Source organism: Cinclus cinclus, chromosome 4 (assembly GCF_963662255.1).
Source record: "Cinclus cinclus chromosome 4, bCinCin1.1, whole genome shotgun sequence".
In the NCBI taxonomy this organism is placed as follows: Eukaryota; Metazoa; Chordata; class Aves; order Passeriformes; family Cinclidae; genus Cinclus; species Cinclus cinclus.
In genome coordinates, this window is record NC_085049.1 from 57,332,002 (window position 1) to 57,354,048 (window position 22,047).

General features: G+C 47.0%; 1 protein-coding gene across 1 annotated transcript; it reads right to left on the minus strand.

The window, feature by feature from the left end:
• Positions 1–7,199: 7,199 nt before the first annotated feature.
• On the minus strand, positions 7,200–17,560 carry IL2RB (interleukin 2 receptor subunit beta). The gene is made up of 9 exons (XM_062491310.1): positions 17,479–17,560; positions 17,027–17,153; positions 15,427–15,541; positions 14,366–14,477; positions 13,681–13,829; positions 13,075–13,252; positions 11,226–11,322; positions 9,332–9,416; positions 7,200–8,027 (listed from the first exon to the last, which is right to left on the minus strand). Exons 1-9 carry the CDS (start codon positions 17,558–17,560, stop codon positions 7,200–7,202), a joined length of 1,773 nt encoding a protein of 590 aa, XP_062347294.1.
• Between the last annotated feature and the right edge of the window lie 4,487 nt (positions 17,561–22,047).

Below are 22,047 nucleotides of genomic sequence, written 5' to 3' on the forward strand. Positions count from 1 at the left end.
CCCTGAGAGATTACTGTGCAAATCACCAAAGACTTTGCTCAAGGGAAATGTGCGTAAAACTGCTGAATCAATGGGAGACAGGCTTCCAGGACATCTCCTGGTAATCCCTTGGTTTTCAAAGGCATTCCCTGGATTTTGCTTCTGTAAAAACCGCAAATTAGTACAATAATGAATTTCTCTGGATATAAAAGTGTTGTCCTCCCAGGCTGGGAATTGTTTTAAAACTGGTATTTTATTGATCTAGAAATCAATGCAGAAGAAAACCGATGACCTGAAATGTGAGCAAGAGTTTCACAAAGCAGCCACTGCCTGGGAACCTGAAGTTACACTTTGCCTGCCGTGCCATTTTTATCTTGATCCCTAAAAGTAAGCAAACGTTGCCATTCCCACCAGGCCGTGTGTTCCCAGGCAAAGCCAATGCTGGCACTGGCTCAATAGCTGAGCTAATGAGAAGAGAGCACCTGAAAAATGTTCAGCCCTTCACCACCACCTGCTCGTGCCAGGGGACACCTTCTGTTTCCCTTTGCCCCTCATCTCCCCAAAGTTGCCTCTTTTGCTTCTTCCCGGCTGCTTCCCTTCTGTCATCCCCACGCTCTGAGGGTAAGAAATACCATCACCCCAGAGAGGCACACTGGTTTTGTCACCCACTTTCCTCCTGCTTTCCTCTGCCAACACGCAGTGCATGCCTGCCTTCGAAGGTTCTCTATGTTCCTGCAGCTGGAGAAGAGAGGGATGTGAATGCATCTGTACGGGAGAGCACAGAGGTCTTGTGGAATGCCTGTGTCCTGTCTGTGTGTCTGTGAGCTGTCTTTGTTCCCAGTGGTGCATGTGAACATAGGGAGAGGAGTGCATGGGAGGGACTTGCTGCAGCTGAGGGAAGAGGTGGCTGGCCTCATGCACATTTTAGCCCATGTGGGTTCCACTGGGCATCACTTGATAAGGGTGAGTGAGATTTTCAGCTTCCTCCCCCCAGTCACAGAGCCTCAAGCCTTCCAAGCTGCCTTGCAACATGGAAACACATTTGCAGAATGCAAGCACCAGGTCGCTCACTCCAGAACATTAAACTCAGCCTGGTGAACATCCCCACTTGGACAAGCAGTCACACATCCTCTTGCTCTAACACACCCTTCCAGAGAGGGAGGTGGTACAAACAAGCCCAGCACAGACTGCCCTCCCTTGCTCCTCGTGGGGCACTTTTCTATGCAACCCCTGGGAAGGATCTCCTCCCCCAGGAGCCACGTTAGGTACTACAGGAGAGCTACCACAGCATCCCTCCAGAAGCAGCAGGCATAAGCACACAGCCATAGATGGAGGGGCAGGGGAGGGAGGGCAGGAAGCAGCAGAAGAACCTCTTTGTTAGTAGATTTGATGGCAGACGCTGGGGTTTCCCCCAGAGTTGCAGACCTACCTCTAAAGCCTGCTGCTGCCTGTGAGACCTGGCCCACACCCCAGCTCACACCTGCAGGGAGTGGGGGAGGAAGCAGGACATCTATTTACCCAGCTCAAGGTCTCCTCAGTGATCAATAACCTGATGCCATGTCCCTTCAGCTCGGCCTTTGTCCTGCACCATCCTGCTGCAGCGGGTCGGCGCACCCCGCACGACGGCTTTTTTTTCTTTTCTTAAATGGAGAGTTTGGAGGCTTGAAGTGGGAGATCTGCAGGCTAAGCAGGGGAAGTCCAGAAAAAGTCAGGGTAGGAGGACGTTCAGCTGTGCAGAGAAGAGCAATCCAGGAGACTGGTGCAGATCTCTTACGTTGTCCGCCTCGGGGGACAGGGAGTTGCTGAGCAACTGCTGTGTTTCTTAGCCACCCTCCTTGGTCCCATCCCTGTGTGCACCCCAGCACAGGGATGGAGCAGATGCTGCCTGGCAGGGGTAGATGGCTGGAAGGAGGGAAGACAGCAGTAGAGAGCCGGTCTGGTTACCACAGCGTTCATGCAGATGGAAGCAAAGCAGAGTGCCTCTCAGTGCCAGCCTCAGAAACTCCCTCTTGTTTGCTGCCCGGTCTCCTGACACGGGGCTCTCCACACTCAGCTGCACCACCAGTCACACCTCCCTACAGCACTGGCTTTTCTTCCAGCCCCAGGTCCTCTTCAGCTACTTTTCCTACACAACCTTCTGCTTACAGTCCTGCAGGTCTGTATGTGCCCCTTTGTTTTTCACAGAAAGCAGAGACACTGCAGCTACAGCAGAGTAAACAGAGTTTTTCTGTCAATAAATGGGTGACTCCTGACCCAGGGCTGAGCTCCAGCCAGTGACATTGACTTGGGGTTGAATTCATTTGGGCCAGGGCTTACTTGGGCTCATTTTGGCAGTTGGGCAGGGATAGATATTTTTTGTCTCTGCTGTTGGGCCAGGTTTAATCTGGGAGTGCATGAAGACCAAAAGCCATTGCTGTAGTTGCCTCATGGTGGATTCTAGTAGATAAATATTACATTTATATAGAAAGCTGTAGTGTTTGACTGTGAATGCTTTCAGAACCGCTCAAGAGATTTGAGACTTGATTTCACTTTTAAAAGTTACTTTGTAGCAGAATTTCCACAGATAATGAGAGACAAGGTGCATCTTTAGGCACTTAGGTATTCATATATAGCTTTTCTGAGTTTGAACTATGAGGGGCTTGCCACAGTGGGTCAGAACCCATCTGAGGGTATTTCTCAGTGTCAAAGACCTTACTTTTTTGAATTAAATTTTCCTGGAAAGAAGAATCTTCATTCTCGTGTTTTTCAGCAGAACAAAAAATGTAAAATCTCAATCTGATCTATCTAAGCAAGCATACCACATCTATCACCACAGGCTTTTGAATCAACCAAGGATCCAGCCCTTGATCAGATCTGACTTCAGAGGAATTATTTTACTGCAAGTACCCCTTGCTTCCTGTTTCTCCATGGTAAAAAAAAAAAAAAAAGGAAGAGATGTGGGAGGAGGCTGAGAGTGATATCTATTTATGAACAAGGTATCTTGGAAAGGACATGAGAGATGTGACAGCTATCTTTGCTGTCTCTAGACTTACGATAAAGAGAGGACTCATGCCTGTGGCTTTTAGCTTGATATTTTCCACACCAATATTTTCCACACAGGGCTGTTGTTGAGCTTTGGTCTGCCTCTGGAACAGATGGTTGTAGCGTGCTTCTGTGGGTTTGCGAACCACACAGCGCGTTCTCATGGGCTCGAGACAGGACTGACTGCTCCCCCTGTGACATTTCCAAAGGGCTCTTGGGAACCCAGCAGCCAAAGGTGCCCAGAGTGTTATGACTCTGGCATTCACAACCTGTGTTACTCACATACAAGACCACATGATTTGCCTTCCTGGAAGAAAGGTCCGGTTATCGCCAGATCTGATGCTGAGCACTTCCTGCCGCAGTGTGTCACACATTCACACCCAGCATGGCTGAAAAAGCAGTGCTAGCAGCTTGCCAGCTCCAAAGCTGTCAACATTTCACAAAAAAAGTGTGTGTGTGTGGGGGGGGGGGGGGGGGGGGGGGTTGGAAAAATACTGAGCCAGCAGGACAGTCCTCAGGAGCTTGCAACAGGATCACCTCTAACTCTGCTTTATTTTTTATGTGTCTGGGTCCCTTGGGGCAGGGAGTCGGAAGGAGAGATAAAGGTGTATTAGTCTGAGCAAAACTTTACCTTGTTCCTTGTTTAGAAAAGTTGTTAATCATTTCCCCTCAGCCAAAAGGACAGAAAAAACACTGTAGATTACTTAATATTTTGTCTATTTACAAGGAAGCAAACCTGGTTTTTTTATGTACTCAGCAGCAAGGTGTACTCAGTAAGAGTACAGATATATAGTTTGGTCATGCAGAGAGGAAATTAGAAAGGAGAAAGTCCAGCTAGAACTCAATCTAGCTGCCATCATCAAAAATAACAAAGGCATTAATAACAAAAAGAGGGTCAAGGAGAATCTCCATCCTTTATTTGACTTGGAAGAGGAACATAGACATCAAGGATGAGGCTGAGTTACTTAATGCCTTCTTTGCCTCAGTCTCTAACAGAAAGACCAGATGTCCCCAGGGTACAGGGAGCTGGACAGGGACAGGAGCTGAATAACCCCCTTATAATCCAGGAGGAAATAGTGACCAGCTGTGCCTCTTAGACACTCCCACGTCTGTGGGGGCTGGATGGGATCCACCCAGCAACACTGACAAAACTTAGCAGAAGAGCTCGCCAAGCCACTTTCCATCATCTACCAACAGTCCTGGCTAGCCAGGGAGGTCCCAAGTCACTGGAGGTTAGCCAGTGTGACACCCATCTAAAAAAGGGCTGGAAGGAGGATCTGGGGAACTACAGCCCTGTCAGCCTGACCTTGGTGCCACAGAAGGTCTTGACACAGGTAACCTTGAGCACCATCACATGGTAGGTGGTGATCCCAACAAAGGGATCAAGCTCAGCCAGCATGGGCGTAGGAAAGGCTGGTCCTGCTTGACCAGCCTGATCTCCTTCTGTGACAGGGTGACCACTTAGTGGATGAGGAAAAGGCTGTGGATGTTGTCCACCTAACCTTTAGTAAAACATTTTACACTATCTACCACAGCATTGTCCTGGAGAAACTGGCAGCCCATGGTGTGGATGTGTGTACTCTTTGCTGGGTAAAACACTGGCTGGATGGCCAAGCCCAAAGAGTTCTGGTGGTTGGAGTTAAATCCATTTGGTAGCCAGTCACCAGTGGTGTTCCACAAGGCTCAGTATAGGGGCCAGATCTGTTTAGCATCTGTTGATAACCTAGATGAGGGGGATCAAGGGCTCCCCTTTAGTCAGTTTGCAGATGACACCAAGCTGGGCAGAAGTGTTGATCTGCTGCAGGGTAGGAAGACTCTGCAGAGGGGTCTGGCCAGGTTGGATTGAGTAGCCAAGGGCAGTAGTATGAGGTTCAACGAGGTGCCAGGTCCTGTTGGCAACAGAGTCACAACAGCACCATGCAGTGCTGCAGACAGGGGGAAGAGTGGCTGAAAAGCTGTCCAGTGGGAAAGGATCTGAGGGTGCTGGTAGACAGTGGCTGAACCTGAGCCAGTGTGTGTCCAGGTAGCCAAGAAGGCCAGTGACATCCTGTCTTGTACCAGGAATAGTGTGTCCAGGAGGGCTGGGAAAGGGATCATCCCCTGGTACACAGCACTGGTGAGGCCACACCTCAAATCCTGTATGCAGTTTTGGGAGGCACAATACAAGAAGGACATTGAGGTGTTGGAGCATGTCCAGAGAACGACTTCTTCACTGAAAGAGTGGTTAAACATCAGAGTAGGCTCCCCAGGGAAGTGGTGGACTGACCATCTTTGGAAGTGTTCAGAAAAAGTAGATGTGGCACTTTTGCAATATAGTTTAGTGGGCATGGTAGTATTCAGTAAAAATTTGGACCATATAATCTTGAAGGTCTTTTTCCAACCTTAATGATTCTATGAAGAAAAATAGAAAAGCTTAAGAAAGTCTACATGGGGACAGTGAAGCTTGTATCCTTGGCCCATGTAAGATAGCAAACTGCCCATCAGAGGCAAAGAAGTCAGTGTCTCTTTCCAAAGTCCATCTGGGAAGATTCTCAAAGTACATGAAACAGCTGGGAAAGCCTTATGCTTCCTTATCTGGGAAGCTGTGGGGTCTTCTTCTCCTGTTTTCTCTTGGACACAATGGAGCAGTCCATTTCTTGAGACAGGTGATGAAGGAACTGGTAAGATGAGAGGAATAGTTCCCAAAGCCCTCTCACCTACAAGGGGGCTCTTTTGTGGTGAAATCCAAGCCAGTGGGTGACCCTGCACCTGGGTCTCATAATGACTTTCAGGATGCATACTGCAAGGCCAGGTGACAGTGTAGGAGCAGGAATCCCAACGCTTGGACAGACAGAGACAGGAAAGAATTAGTTCTAGTTGACACTCACAGCTGTGACAGAAGAACTAACAAGTTCAATATCCTGGGCTTTTTGGTATAAATTCTCTTAGAAGAGTTTTAAAGAGATAAGAAGGACTCTTAGCACATGGCTGGCATTTTCCCACTGCTGAAAAGTCCAGAAATACCACAAGCAAATGGACAGATGTTACAAATGGTGAATGCAGGGATCTTCCATTGCCTTACCACTATTCTTCTATGGCTTTTTCTTAACCCAGATCAGGGCATGTAGAGGAAGAAGAAAAACAAAAGTCTGTACTATCCCCATTCTTTGCAAGTGGATTGAGGTTTTCTTTTCAGTAAAGGTGTTGATTTGTGGGTTAGTTTTTTGGGGTCATTCACCACATCTTTGCTGCTAGTTAGGCAATGGTTTCTCTTGAGCAGTGGAAGGAATGGGCAGCATTGCTATGATGTTTTCCACTTATACAGGATGTGGGATGAACTATTCAGCAATCAGCTTATCATAGTCAAATAACTGTAGCTTGCCAGCAGGGCAGAAAGGCTTTCGATTTCATGAAAAATATTGTAGCAAGTATGGGAAACTGTGTGAGTTCTTTTCACTGCCACCATCAGAGCTGGAGGAAAGAAAGAGAGGGAGGGGATTTCCCCAGTATTTTAAGCCAAATAATGGGGATTTCTTTTTTACACTGCACTACTTAGACAGCTGACGCAGTTGTGGCTCTGAGCCGACCTTAGAAACTCTAGTGTCTAGACTCTAAAGTCTAAAGCTGGACTGAGTAGCTTAGAATGTAATCTCTAATTAAGACCTTAAGTGGGGACATCATAGAAAAAAAAAAATCACACCTTTGGTCAATCAGGAGGAGATGTCTTCACCCATTTCATCATCCACCCCAGCACTGATTGGCAGTGCTATTGTCCCCTGTACAAAATCTCATATCCATCCACATCTTCAGGCATTTCTCCATCCCATCAGAGATTTTTAGGCCAGTATGAGGCAAATGGATCATATGCCTGCTCAGCCTCAAAGCTGAGTGCTATTTTACACCAAAATGCAGCGCGTAGAAGTTCTGGCACAGTCTCCTACTGGGAGCTGGGAAGGGAAAAACATGTTGGTGAGGTTTGGCATGTCACTTGAGAAGTGTGAGGCATTTCTATGCCATCAGGGTCAGTATTAACAGAAAAACAGATTTGGTCATCAAGGCAAGTAAGTCCTTGTTGGGCTGTGTTTTCCAGCCTCATTAGCTAGCAGTCCTGATGGGATTGATGCTGAAGTTATATTCATGTCCTGAGGAGAGAAACTGTCCATCTAGCCTTCCCTGCAGAGGTGGCCTTTCCCAACCTGTGGGTCTCCTCCAGGCAGACCTTAGACAGAGCAATGGCTGTACTGGCTTTGGAGATCCCTCAGGGAAAGGTAGGCACCAGTGTTTGGCACCTGGCTGGAGAAGGCTATGTGGCATAGATCCTCATCCTGTTTTTGCCTTAGAGGTGGAGGCTGGGAGCAGGAAGAAGTGGCGTTTGCTGCTGGTGTGCAGGGATCAGTGGAAGGGCTCCCCTTCCCACTCCCCTCCATTACACTGACACTATCACTGTCCTCTAGGTCCAGTGGGTCAGGAAAGTCAGTGTCCAGCTGGCACACGGCCTCAGCAGGTTGTGGAACTGTTTGGTCCATCACCTTCTCATCCTGTTCCAGAACTGGTGTTGGTGAGGTACCTTCATTTGAATGGAGAGCCCCAGGAATAGCCATAGCCTGGCGGGCTTCACCTGCTGTCTCTTCCAGGAAGGAGATCTTTGGGAAGCCCTGGGTTGCCTCAATACAGTGAAAGAAGTTGCTGGGCAACACATTCATGTCCTCTGCCAGCATGCAGAGGTCTGGGGAGGGGAGAGCCTGGTAACACTCACCATCCTTGCTGCCACTGCCCTCCTGGGTGAAAGGCTCGTAGGTGAAGTAGACCTGGCAGGGCTCGATCTCAAAAGAGTTGGAAAGGTGGAAGAAGAAGTAACCTTGGTTGGTGAAGCAGCTGGATCCAGAGTGCACACTGGTTTCTGTGGGAGGATCGGGAGTCAGGGTTCCCTTGGAAAGTAGAAACCGGGATTCCTGGTCATTCTTCTGCATCACCTCAAGCATGGAGATCTCTGGGATTGTGCTGTTCACGCACAAGGAAGATGTGGAGAATGGGGAGGAGAGCCATTTCTGGTGGGGAGGAAACACAAGAGAGAGACACTATGACTACCAAAGTAAAGCACTCAGAGAGAAACCAAAGGTTTCCTCTGCTGACTGGCCACAGCAATCAAGTGACCTCTTCTCTGTCCAAGCAAGGGTTACCAGAGGTGGTGGGGAGGGAAATTCCCATTCATGATGTTTCATCTGCAGGATTTTCAGAGTATGTCATCCTGCCACTTTAAAATTAACAGGGGACCTTGATCTATGTTTTGAGATTTCTGGAGCAGGGAATTTAAGATGGAGAATTAAAGTGAAACAAAGGGTAATAAAATAGGTAGGAAAACCCCTTACAAAACCATAAGATGAAGCAAAGCATGAAAGCAATCTCATGCAATCTATTCTTTGGTGCTGAACAAGCTTCTGATATATCCATATGGCCATATGCAGATTTCTTGTCTAAAGTGCTCTTCCAGGCCCCTTGTGCCTAATTTTCATATTCATCATGAACAACATCCTGCAGTGCATCATTATCCTTAAAAATAAACTGGTTTTGATGACACCCAAATCCATTGCCTTTATGTCTTATAAAGCAAATTTTTCAAGTTCTTTCTGCACTGATAAAGTGTCTTGAGTGCCTGCTGCACAACCCCGTTCCCCTACTCTGCACTCTTTCCCTCTAGTATAAGCTTTCTAAGCCTTTTTACACCTTGGTTTTTCCAAAGCTTTGCTGTTTCTGAACCCTCTGCAGTTTGTTTCCATCCTTCTTAAAGCAAGAAGCCCCTTGGGATCACCTCCCACGTCTCGCATCTGATGCTCCCTTTAATGCTGCGCAGAATGGTAATTGTCTCCTTGCAGCTGCCCATACACACAGACAGCCTAGGGGAAGGGGAATAGTGGAGTGGGAAAGGAAGGGAAGCAGACAAGAATGCAAGGAATAGTGAAGTGCTATCCAGTGTGAAGGCAATTCACATCAGGAGCAGAGGAGAAGCTCACAGTGGGAGTTCTAGGGAAGAGCTGGGCAGCCAAGGGCAGGAAGGGAGGCACTGAAGTGGGAGGGAAGGGAATCTTGAGAGGCCAAGTTCCCTCCTGCAGGTCCCTTGTTGTCTCTCAGACTGCTGATTATGGGAGCAGGGTGCTGTGTTTTGTGTGGTTTGCCATTTCTCTATTCTGTGATTAGAGATGCCTCAGCAGAACTTAAGCAGAGAACCCAGCAGCTGGTGCTACAGGCACATATATCATGTGTGCACGTGTAGGTCTATCTGTCCTGGGCGTGTGCAGCTGGATGCTCCTTTCCCTCGTTTCTCCCTGCTATGGTCCCGTCCCCAGTCCAATACCTGAATGTCACCTCCGTGAACCGAAACAAGCGGAGGAAAAAACTTCTCGGGGTCTGGGATGTGAATCTTCAGGATCTTCTTAAACCTTGAGGGAAGAGAATGAGAGTGACAAATGAAGCAGGGTCTGATCCTGATTACTGTCACTGTGATGGGGGTGAAAGAGTGCACTGCAATTCACAGGTACTGAGCTGGTGTGGGGAGAGGTAAAATGAGGTTGAGCTTGAGGGCTGTCCTTGCTCTTGAGTGGTGTGAGAGGCACCAACTGAGCCATGAGATGTACAGAGATGAGACTGATAAACTCAGCACTGGAAAATACATTTCCCTCAGCCTTTTCCTGGAGAAGGACAATCCCCGGTTTTAGTGGTTTTGGTCACCTTAACCCTCTCCACCTGCCCCCTTGAGCCCCTGTCCTGATGACAAGCTAAGCAGGCTTCCCTTGTCTCCAAGCTCTTGCTGCTGTGAGCTGCCCCTTCTTTGTTTTGCTGTCACCACAATGTCTCAGGACCATGTGGCCTGAGCAGGGCCATCACTGGGAAAGCTCTGCCTTCAGTTCTCTGCCCTCCTAGCAGGATGCTGCATGGCACAGCTGGGGTACACAGGCTGCGCAAGCCATCTGAGTGAGTATGCCTTGCAGAGGCCTCTTCTTCCCTGGAACCAGTGTGTTGTCGTCCTGAAGCAGCATAAAGTGGTCTAATCTGTTCCTCAGTTTCTCAGAGTGGTTGGATCACCTTGTCATCCATGTGCTGAAGCTTTGGTATAGGATGATGCAAGGAAAAACCCTCCTGACCTCTGGAGGCAATTGGTGTACTCTCTGAAGCATCAGAACTTGCTAGATCTTGCATATAAACTACCTTACATCATTGCAGATGCTATTTTTATACATGCATGTCTAATCCTTCCTTGCATCTTACCTCAGCATTATTCTGCACTCAATTCCCCTAGGTTAATTATACTTTGTGGAGAAAGGAGGCCTTTCTAACTCCCTCTGTGCTGTACATCTAGCACTTCCTCAACTTTGTGTTATGACTCAGGGTAAAAGAGTGACCAGTGACTTTCTCAGTATCCATCTTCTTTCAGCTTGGTTCTGCCTTTCCTTACAGAGAAACCATCCAGCCTCTGCACCTTCATCCCTGAGAATGTTTGTCCCCGCTCCCTGCCACGAATATCATCACCCTGCTTCTTTACCCCTGACCTGGCATGAGAAAACCTGTGACTGTTTCTAACCTTGCCAAGCTGAGAGGTCACTTCTCCTATTACTGTGTCGAGTAACCTTGTGAGACCCTTTCAATCCTTAATAAAAGCAGTGTCTGGGTATAAACACTGGCAAAGAGGTCTTGAAGCATCATATAGGTTTTATCAGTGTGAGGACTGCACAGAACAAGGTGGAACAAGAACTGTACCCTCACTCAGGAGTTTTACCTGCAGTCCCAATGTCACCTCATCCTGCCTGACCTCTTGCTGGAATGTTTAAATGAGAAGGTAGTGGTAACCAGGCTTACTTGGTTCTTGTTACAGGGAGAGTTCTCAACCCAGTGACCTTTTTTCAAAGAGGAAATTTTGATGCATCCCTGCCAGGAAACACCACTCTAACCCCTGGGCAACAGATGTGCTGAGGCAGCTGCTATAAATTCAGCCAGGGCATGGCACCAGGGCATGGCAACAGGCCACAGGAGCATGGCACAATATGACAGTGGTGGTGAAACCCCATCATCTTGGGTGGTGTTATTTCTCCACAGGCAAATATCAGCCTCAGAGGGTTGGGCAATAAACCAGAAATTGATTGGCTTAAAGCCATCTCTATCCTGAGAAGCACCAAGTGAAAAACAATCTGAGTTTTGAGAATACACACAAGATACAGGAGAGGAACAGACATGGAAACTTAATTCTCAATTACCATTTCAGGGTCCGTAGGTTAATGAGGAAGGCAGTGCCAATGATCACAAAGACCAAAGTGCTCACTATCAGAACTGGAAGGACTGGCTGGGATGTTCCTGCAAGATGAGAAAGAATGAGGAAATGGTTGTTAAAATCTAACCAGGATTCTATAAGTAAAAGCTGCAGTCCCTTCATGGCTGTTCAAGGTGATCAAAGTGGGCCTTTTATATAATATTATAATATTATCTAGAATTATAATATACAGGTCAGAGTATATGTGAGTTCTGCTGTGTTGTGTAGGATGCCTTTGAGCTGATAAGGGTTTCAGAGTCTAAACTTAACAAATAATTTGTGCTGAACACCTTAAATTTCCTGGTCATAACAGCACCACAGCTAGGGGTTGCCACAGATGAGGTGGCACAGTCTGCTAGTTCAAGTGTCTACCATCCTGTCTGCTTCATTGCCAAGGAAAGCAGGGACTCCTAAAACCAGCTAAAGTAGGGCTGGAGGCTTGAAACAGCATTAATGGTCAGTGGGGGAGAGGGAGTCATGGGGTTTACAGGTCTCTGAGAAGGCAAGAGGTTAGGGTTGGAGTGGATTAGGGATCAAGGGGCTGGCTTCTTTCTGTGGAGAGGTGTAGGGAAGCATTAGGAGGCTAGGAAGGTTACAACTTCACACCGTATTTTGTACTTGGATTGTAGGGTTAGGTCAAAGAGATTGTGTTCCCACATTGGCAGGGCTGCCAGCACTCCTCAGGCTTGTTTGGCATCATCTCAAACATTCCTTAATCTGTCCCTTTCACACTTATCTTCCCAGTGCACCTTTGCTTGGTCTTGTTATTCTGGTGCCTGTTTCCTCTGCCTGCCCCTCATCTCCTCCCATCCCTCGTGTCCCTTGTTCTGGTCATGCAGAGAATCTCTGGAGCAGTTAGGAGAGAACAGAGAAAAATAAAAGACAGAGGAGACATTTTTAGCACATTCTTTCTTTCCCTGTCCTTGAGTTGCTACTCAGATCACTTTGTCTCCTCTGCCTCTGGTACCCTGGTTATCTTTGGGTCTTGGTTGCTATGGCAACTGGTTGCGGCTGTATCCTATTCACTGACATCACACACTGTCAAAATTTGATCGCCACAGCAACACAGTGCCCTTTCTAAACATAGCTCCTCTGTTTATGCCAACACCAGGAACAACAGGGAGGGGTTGAACAGAGGCAGGATGGGGGCAACGTGAGAAGGAATAAACTCTACCTGCTAATTTTCTTGGAAAAGAAATGACAGAGGCCACAGCCACTGACTCACTGAAGGGCACTATCTTCCAAGGCTGGAAGTTCATACAGTGATTGATGCAAACCTCAGCAGACCTTTTGTGAAAGGGTTTTATCATACATGTACTACAGTAAGTTTCTCCCAGTTTCCATGAGACTTTTCTTCCCATGCTCGGGTGTTCTTCAGCAGAGAACTGTTTCACTGCATTTCACTGATCAATATTTCCACTGAACTTGGCATTTTAGGAAGCTGGGAGAGTGTTCCCAGGTAACATTAGCATTTGGGAAAATGCCAATCCTGGCCACAGATTCTGCTGGTTAGACATCTGACCTTACTCCTCTGGGGAAACAATCCCTGATTTATACCTTGTAGATTTTGCCTGGCTTCTGGAAGTCAGATGGGCTCTGCTGGTATGAAGGGGTCTTTGCCCTTAAGCTGTGATGCTGAGGTGATCTCACTAATCAGGAGGGACAGTTTTCAACCTTTCTATTACTCTTTGGTCAACACAGTTCTCCCTTCTTCAACTTCTCACTCAGTTTTGGCCATTCTACCTTGTTTGCCCTGAGTCCCTGTTTTCCCCTGGAGGTCGGACTACCTGACTTACCCTTATGGTCAGCGTGTGTCCTCCACAGGACTGGCTTGCTCCAGTCACTCCACACGCCTTTGTAATTGCTTCTGGCACTTGGCCTTGCACGGACAGCTGCCTCGTATTTCGAGTTGGGTGAGAGTCCCTCAAAATTTACCCACATCTGGTCCTGTTCAATGGGAAAGTTTGCAGCTTCCTGGGAGTGGGGCAAATTTAGAATATCATCAACACCCTGGTTTACAGCCTCATGTAACCCATCTTCTCCAAGGCTCTTGGAGACCTGTCTCAAGTCCTTATACCTCATGCATGGCATGTTCACCCTGAAAGAAAATTATTCTTTGCTTTGCTTTTCTCATCCCGTTCAGGTCTGTCCTGAAACTGCCTGAATTTTTTTGTGACAGCACTAAGTAAAATAGGATCCCCATCTGCCTCCTTATCATCACCAAACACTGGCAGCAGGTGACATAGATAAAAGAGTGGGGGCAGTCATCATCTCTCCAGCTTCACCAAAGCTGGTTACATCCTGAGAGGAGACCCAGGAGAAGTCTTGGGGAACATAAATAAGATCAGGATTCACCCAGGACTCGTATGGTGACATGTTCCAGTTTCCCCCTCTGTACTCACCTCCCAGGACTGACTCACGTGTCGGTACCGCACTTGGTACTCCCGCCTCCCATCCAAATAGTGGGAGGAAATATTCAGGCTCCATGTTAGGTTGGAGGTGTTTTCAGTGATGTTAGCCAGCTGAAGGTTTCCTGGAGGCCTCAGCTTTACTGGACAGAAAGAAGAAGCAGGGCTTATATCCCCATACTCTGTCCACAACAGGACTGCACATCAAGCCCCTCAGAAGCAGGACATCTCCTTGAGACAGGTAAACTCACACAGCCAGCAAAACAATGTCCCAAACAGATGTTTTTCTTCTGGATTAGTGAGCTGAATCCTTTCAGCAAAGACTAAGACATGCCAAAGCTGTCCTGGACAAGGGTGGAAGTGCATAACTAGAGAGGGGCAGAGGAAGAGCAGCAAGACTTTCCATCTTTCTTGCAGCACACATTTTTCTTGAGGGCAGCTGAGCTATCACTATCTGTTTGAAGCCAGATATGGGACAGGACAGGATGTGGCTGGCATGACACTCCATGACAGAGGAGCAAGTGGCAGGAGACAAAATTGTGCTCATTGTAGCAGGGGACAAGCAAAAGACAAAGGTCTAAAATCAGCTGTGGGTGTTGCATAGGAGTGGAGGAGGAAGAAAAATTAGCAATCCTCTCTTGGAGGAGTTTCAGAGACCAGAAGGCAGATGAGTACTCACTATTTTCAAATGGACTGAAGTCTTTTATTTGCACAGGTATTTTGATTTTTTTCTCTCCAATGTGGCAACGGACAGAAAAGTTAAGACGGTCTGAAATGGTGAAGCACTGATTCTGCAAGGAAAATTAACCATTAGTGACAATGAAACCTCATGAATAAGCATTCAGCTTCTAAGCACTGCCCTTGCATAAAATGATTAGGCATACTTGACAATAAATATGGAAGGTATTTGTAGCAGAAGGGCATAAATCTCAGTGGTTAGTGAGTAACCAAAAATTTGTATTTCATGTGGTCGGATTTTTTTGTTTGGGGCAGGAAGGGCACAATATATTGTGATACACTAGTTTCTTGGAATTCCTGTATGTGCTGACTAAGCAGGGAAAAAAAAGTTACTCTCTATGAGTGAAATTTACTGAGAAATTTTATTTTTACCAGAACATTTTATGTTCCCTGGTAAGACTGAAACTGCATTAGTATTAAACATGACACTTGAAATGCAGTGTTGCTGAAGGGCCACATACATCATGCAGTACTGAATAAGCAACAGAGAAATTAGCTTGATTAGAAAGAAAAGATTTTGGAGCTATATACCAACCCTGCAATTTGTCTTTGCACGTGATATGCAAATGTACGAAAACTTGTCTGTCGTTAGGACTGGCTGTGACTTTACCAATAAAAATATTATCTCAAATTTGGGTGGGTGTTTTCTGAAAACATGGAGACTGCAGTGCCTCTGGATGTGACTGAAGGAAGCACATAATGGATTTGAAATAAGACTGATTTAAATAAAGAATAAGAGTTAGAAGATTTGCATCACCATTAGCTCCAATTATGTGTTGCTGCTGCATCTTCCATCAGGCACATCTAACCACACTTCAGAGTAGCTAATGATCTGGAAAATGGTATCAATATTTTTCGAGGAAAATGGGCTTTTTTTCCTAGGTTTGGGCTTTTTACACTACTCCTAGATGTTACGCTCCTACACTGTTTATACATCCAAAATGCATATATAAATCCTTTCCACTTTGTTGTTAGCCAGGACATCCCAGATGAATCACTCACATTAACATTTTGGTTGAAGGTTTTGTTGCATCTCCTCAATCCTGTCATATCCTCTGCCTCAAGTAAATTGCAGTGCTTCTTGTGTTTTTCAGGTGAGGGATACAACTCCTGTAAGCTGGGAAGTTATAGTTTTGTAGTTAGTCAAATATTATATGACACTAAAGGGCTTTCAAAGCATTTTACATCCTACTGTATTTGCTGATCAGGATACAGCAAAGATTTAATCCTACTTTGTCTCCCTATTGTATCTCTCAGACAAATTTCATGTGCTGGCATATGGAAGTCAATGCACCCCAGTGATTTCAAGGCAAATATAACAGCAGATTTCCAGTTTCAAAGATTTCACAAAACCCTCTTCCTATCTTCTCTGCTTCCTGTTGATATCAGAGGGCATACAGAGCTCAAACTCACCTACAGCAGCATGGCTCTGGCAGATAGGTGCCTGTTTCAGCCCCTCTAGGATTTATAGTTCTTCCAGACACTGAGAGTCCTGCAGGATCTCAGCTACTTGGTGACATGTACCTTCTGAGCAAGGTCACGTCTCAGTCAGCCAGGACAGTACATCACAAGTGGCAGCACTACACCAAAACCTCTCTTCTGCCCTGACAAGGGTGGCTGGGGAGCCCCAGCTGAGATATGGCACGGGGTGTGGCAGGATGGAGAACATCTGTGGGGCTGCAGCTGGGGCAGTGTCTGTTCAGATTGAGGTGCCTGTCCCAGTTCTAAGGTCAGATCAGGCCTGGGACTCACAGACAGTGGGGAGGGTTTTCTTCCTGGAGCCCCAGTGAAAGAATGGCACAGTTCCACATCCAGCCACAGTCTCTGATTCACACTCATGGAATAACATAAGTGTTTTAGCTTGCTAGATCCATGCACCAGCTCCAAGACATATTTGTCAATCTAACCCAGTTGGAGGTGTCTCTATGACAGTGACAAGCAACCCACCCAATGACAGAATCACACTGAGCCTCTCCTTATGACAGGCACCCAGGCAGTCCTGGGGTTGGCTGGTAAGCCTCTTGGCTGCAAATGTCCTATTTGGAGATGACAGAGACTCAGCCAGCCCCCACTGAGTACTGGCCAAACTCTTCCCCTCTGCTGGGAGGCATATGGGAGAAGAAAACATCATAAACTGGAAGAGATGAAAGAGCCAGGGGTGAGAAGAGGGACAGTATTTTCCTTCATTCATTGTTACTCAGGATGCAACACCTCAGCTCATCCTGGCAATTGTCAAATGGCCTCTGTATAACTTCAATTCCATCACTCTCCAGCCCCATCTCTATACACCCTCATTTTCCATTGAAAATGCCTGTCAGTCCTGAGGGCATCTGTCAAGGAAGAGGGATTTTTTGAAAAGTGAAGTTCAGATAGAGCCATGGAGCTGGAAGATGGGTTGTGCTAGACAGTTTGGGACTGTCAGATGGCAAACACTGAGCAGCGGCTGCCAGCATCTCAGCCCACGTGGAGATAGAGACAGAGCTCATAAAAACACCTGATAAAACACCTCAGCTCTGTGACTCCACTACACCTGGCCTGGGAAGGGGAAACTTACATTTTTGTAAAGTGGCATTGTTTTTCCTCAGTCTCTCCAGTCACCCACCTGTCACAAAAGCCTTTCTTTGATAAAATCTCCAGCTGGCATGGTGCTTTAGCCAGGTCCCTGCCCGGGTCCCAATTGCAGAAGAGAGCTGCTCGTGAGTCATACCAACAAGTGAGGCTGGAGGCGCCTGCCAGCAGAGAAGAGATGGACAGCAATATGGCTCAGTTAGCAGAAATGCTTGGTTTTAATCATCACTCCGGCCAGTACTGCCCCTTCCCAAACTACTGACTGACTCCTCTGCTGGGCAACTAAGTAAGAAAGGCAGTGGCATTCATTTCTCTATATCCTTGGAGGCCGATATGCTCTTCAGAGACCTGTAATATTGCAACCTCCTCCACCTGTATGTTACAATACAAACATTGCATAGCAACATACTGTGGTTCCCATATTGTCCTGGCTCACTCCCCTCCCATCTCACCCAGCTGGCACAGGTGAATGGAATAGCTTCTTACCTTGTGCCAAGTCTGATGCCCACGAGGGAGGCGTGAGGCTGAACAGGCAGAGGTGAGACAGAAGCAGCAGTGAGGGCTTCATCAGTACTGGTGACACGCTGAAAGAGAGAAAACACCCCCACAACACAGCTCAGCAATGGAATTTATGAAGATGTCGAGATGTCATCACACAGGAGGCATCCACTGTCCTAGGATGCAGTGCCAGTCTTCTAGGCTCAGAAACTCATATCCCTTCCACTCCGGAGTCTGCACATTTCCCTCATCACCTCTCTGTTCTCCTGCCTTAGTGCTTTTCTCAGCAGTAAAGCTGTTCACACGGCAGCACAGAGGCTATTCTCAGGAATCATGTTTTCTGAAAACGTGTGAGTGAGCGCACAGCAGACTGTGCGTGTTGTCTCAGGCTGCCTGCTGACTCAGGTAGAGAGTGCTGCCTTGGCTGCGAACAGCTTCTGCTTTGAAGAGCTTCTTTTTTTGGTAAACCCTAGGGCTGAAATAACTAGGTGCTTGCTGAGTAAGAGGGTCCCTGGATGCAACTGACAGAACTTAGTTGCAGAGCTCATGGCTTAGGAGACAGATTTTTAATAGCATGTTTAGGACAGGTGGGGGAATCAGGGAGAAGAAAGTGCTTACCAGGTTCTAGAAATTCAGGGCTTTACCATATCAAAAAATACCACAGAATAGTGCACAAATTAGGCATCATCCCCTCCAAGTAGACCCTTGCTCTGCCTTGGAAGGATTCATGATTTTAGGTGTATCAGAAAATTTGGGCTTTGTAATTAGGAAACTCAGCAGCAGCCCTCATCCAGCCCAGGCACTCAGGGAGAATCCTTGTCTTACAAAGCCTGTACAGTCATGTTCCATATTAGGCTGGTCTTACAGTCTTCTCACCCAAGCCTCTCTCTCTCTCCCCATCTACCCGGACACCCCTACCTTGAGATGTCCCTTTGCCCACAGGAGAAGGAACTGCCCTCACCTCTCATCAACCCTGGCTCTCAGGCAGACCTGAGGAAAACAAGATGGAAACGCCACTGGACCTTGCTGGGACTGCCAGAGGAGTATGAAGGGAGGGTTTATAAAGGGCTGACATGAGCTTAATACCAATTCCCGTTGTGATAAAAGATTAGGTTCAGAGGAAGAAAAACATGATGACAACATATTAGCAGACAGAGGAGAGAAAGAGAGAAAGCGGGCAGCGTGGTTGTGAGATGTGGGGTATGATTTGAGAGGATTGTGGACAGACAGAGAGATAAATATGTTCTCAACCCTTCCTAACAGCGAGATGCAGTTTGTCAGATTGAAACTCTAAGATGCTTTCAGATCAGCCACCCCCATGTGAGAGAGAGCTGGCATTATTCCCTTTACCTTCCAGCTCCAGGCACCGAGCCGTCCGGACGAACGGAGTCCCTGGAGTCGTGAGGTTGGATGGCAGCAGGTGCTGAATGTCAGACAGAGAGGGGAAGGGTGAGGGGGAAAAAGGAGAGTGATGAAGGCAGATATCCCGGCTCAGCGCATGTCCATGAGAGAAGAGGCGCCTACAGCCCAGCAGTTCTGCTCCAAAGCTGTTTCTTTCATATATTCATGGTCTCTCTCTGTCTTCTCCCTCTCACCTGTGCAAGGGAAGCTGCTGCTTGCTCGCCTTGTCAGACTGAGACAAGGCCCCAAAGTATCGAAAAGGCTAGTAAGGCCAAGAATGTAAAAAAAAAAAAAAAAAAAAAAACCCAAACCCAAACCACATGTTATTTCCTGCTGATAAAGCACTAATTTCAGAAACCAGGCTAGAGGGGTCAGGTGTTAGCACTGCTCAGACATTCTGCACCCAGTTTCAAACCATTGCTGGGAGGCAAAAGGGAGAGCAAAAAGGACCTCTTGGGATACTGGCAAGACCCATAGCTTCCTTTTTTAGACACTCAAATGGATCACTCATATTTGTCTCAGGGTCTGCACAAGTTTACAGATCACTTGGAAACTGTGGACAGGAGCCTGTCTACAGCAGAAATGCCATGAACAACTTTGTGAAAAATAGCTGGAGTTACTGACCTGAGCAACACCTGCATGAAATCAGACATTGTGGCCCCAGTTTTAGAGGATCCATGCTGTGTTGCAGTGGGAGTAGAACCAGGTCAGTGCTGTGTGTGAACAAGTTTGAGGCGCACCCTCACACGTACAGATGGTGTGACACCACAAGAACACCCGTCCCACTGCCTCGCTACCCAACCAAACACCCCATTCACTCCACGGAAGGAAGATCCACCCACTCTGACCTGAGCCTTCTAGCTATTCCAGCCAGGCATTACTGCCCTGCAGTAGCTGCAGTGCCTGTTTGGCATGGCTTGTCCATTCAACAGGCCAGAGAAAGATGCAAAAAATATTTCCACCTTCTTCCAAAGTTTCCTACGCCCTCACCTTTGCAGACAGACAGCCACTTTCTTTGCCTTCACATCCCAAGCCAAGGCAGATGCACAAACGCAAATCCACAGCCTGATGGTTGCCTGGTTCACAGATAGACATGGACCTGCAAATGTGTCCTCACACTCCTCTCTCTTTTCCACACAGAAACAGAATTCTCTGAAGTGCAGCACATCGCATTTCCTGTCTGGTCTGGATTGCACAACGATGGCCACTGGTGTGAGGCCAGATGATGAGAGTCTCTCCTCTTATATGTACAGTGGCCACCACATTCGGTGCTCCTCATCTTTCTCTCCTAGAGCAGCTCAAGGCCCAAGCTCAGGTTTGACAAGAAGGTTTTGCTGACCAGAAGTTGCCAGAGATTAATCACAAGTCTCCAGGCAGTTCCTGTTTGAGGACTCTCTAAACCTGGAGGATGGGACCTAGTTTAACAACAAAGGGATCTTGGATTCAGGTACTGGGAAAAGGGTGTAGGAGGAGGATGGGTTCTTAGTCCAGGAAGCCCAGCCCAAAGACTGGATCTCAGAAGATACAAGACCTCAAAAAGAAATAGTGTTGGAGCAAAACAGTAGTTTGAAGGCAGAGCCATTTTGCAGAAGGCTGCAATAATCAATCCTCACAGGCATTTCTGGGAAAGCATTGCAGTAGATCCAGAACCAAGCACTCATTTAGCCAGATGTAGTGGGGTGCAGCACCTCTTTCTTCACCATGCACAGCAAGAACCAGAAGTCTTGAGAGCTGTCATTTGAATGCATCTGAAAACTCTTGCCATGGCCAGGCTTGGGGAGCACAACTAGGGAATCAAAACCAGCCAGCCTCTGCTGAAGAGGAGCAGGGGAGAGGATGGGCTGTGTGCTCTCCTGTTCTGGTAACTGCTGGCTGTGTATGTTGCACCTTAGAGGCTCCCATTGGGATGGAGATGTAATGGCATGGATTTTCAGGCTACAGACTACCTTTCCCAGGAACTCTGAAAATGAGTGTGGCTTACACTGGCACAGAAATCCCCAGCTGAAGCAATGAAATTCTCTGCGAGTAAGCTCTTGGTATCACCAGCATTGCAGCTGCAATGGAGCATTCATGTTAACCATAATTTTTCCTGTTTGTCCTTCAGGCTAGAGAAACCTACACCTTCCTTAAGACCAGAGATCACTTTGGGAAAGCAAATGCACAAAGCACAGGGGTTTTAATCTTCAATTCATTTTTTTTTTTAATGTATAAAAATCATAACAAGGATGATTGTGCACTATGGTACCTGAAATAGTGGAAGAGGAAAACTTAACATGTAGTCAGTCCCTATAAGAGATGGGTGACTGATGCAGTTGGAAACAAGGATTTATGCGATCAGCTACCTCTCTGGAGACTGTTTTTTTTTTCTAGATGTGTTTCTCTACAATAGATCCTTGTGCAGATTTTCTGCCATCTAGTAAGGACTAATGCCACACTGAAGATCTTCCCATGAAGGGTCCCAATGGAAAACAAGCACATATCAAGATGCCCTTGCTCAATAAGGGATATACCTCTTTGTCAAGGCCAACTGGAATTGATTGACTTTCAGAACAGTGAAGGGAGGGGAAATGATCCAATGGATCAGCTACAGACAACCAAACCTTGATGTATGGAGACAAACTCCCTCAGCATATTTTCCTTGGAAAAACAGTTTAAAATGTATTGAAGCAACAACTGTGTGGCATAAATAAGGGATGGTTTCCTCCAGAGACATGATAATGGTATTGTGTCCAGACCCCACCTGGCACATGTACATTATGCTTGCTGTCAGCACAATTTTTTAACTTGATTGCCCAAGATGTTTTGCTACTGAGAATGTGGCAGTTTTTATCTCCTTCACACTGATATTGTTAGGAATTGTGCCATTTGCAATGTGAGAAGCCAAACAAAACCACATTGTCAGCAACACATGTGAGGTGTTCTTGCCTTTACCTTCCTGTCCCATTGGCTGAAACGGGTAAACTCTGCAGTCAGTGTTGTTGTTCAGTGTTAAAGTGGCAGGTAAAAGTGTGATGATGGAGGTTTGGTTAAAGGTGTTGTTTGGTCTAGATTGGTTTCAGGGGCAGCATAAGTTTTAGAAGTACTCAAGACTGAGGCATGTACTTACGCACAAGACTTTTCTCCCCTCACACTGCTTTTCATTAGAGGAGAGCTGCT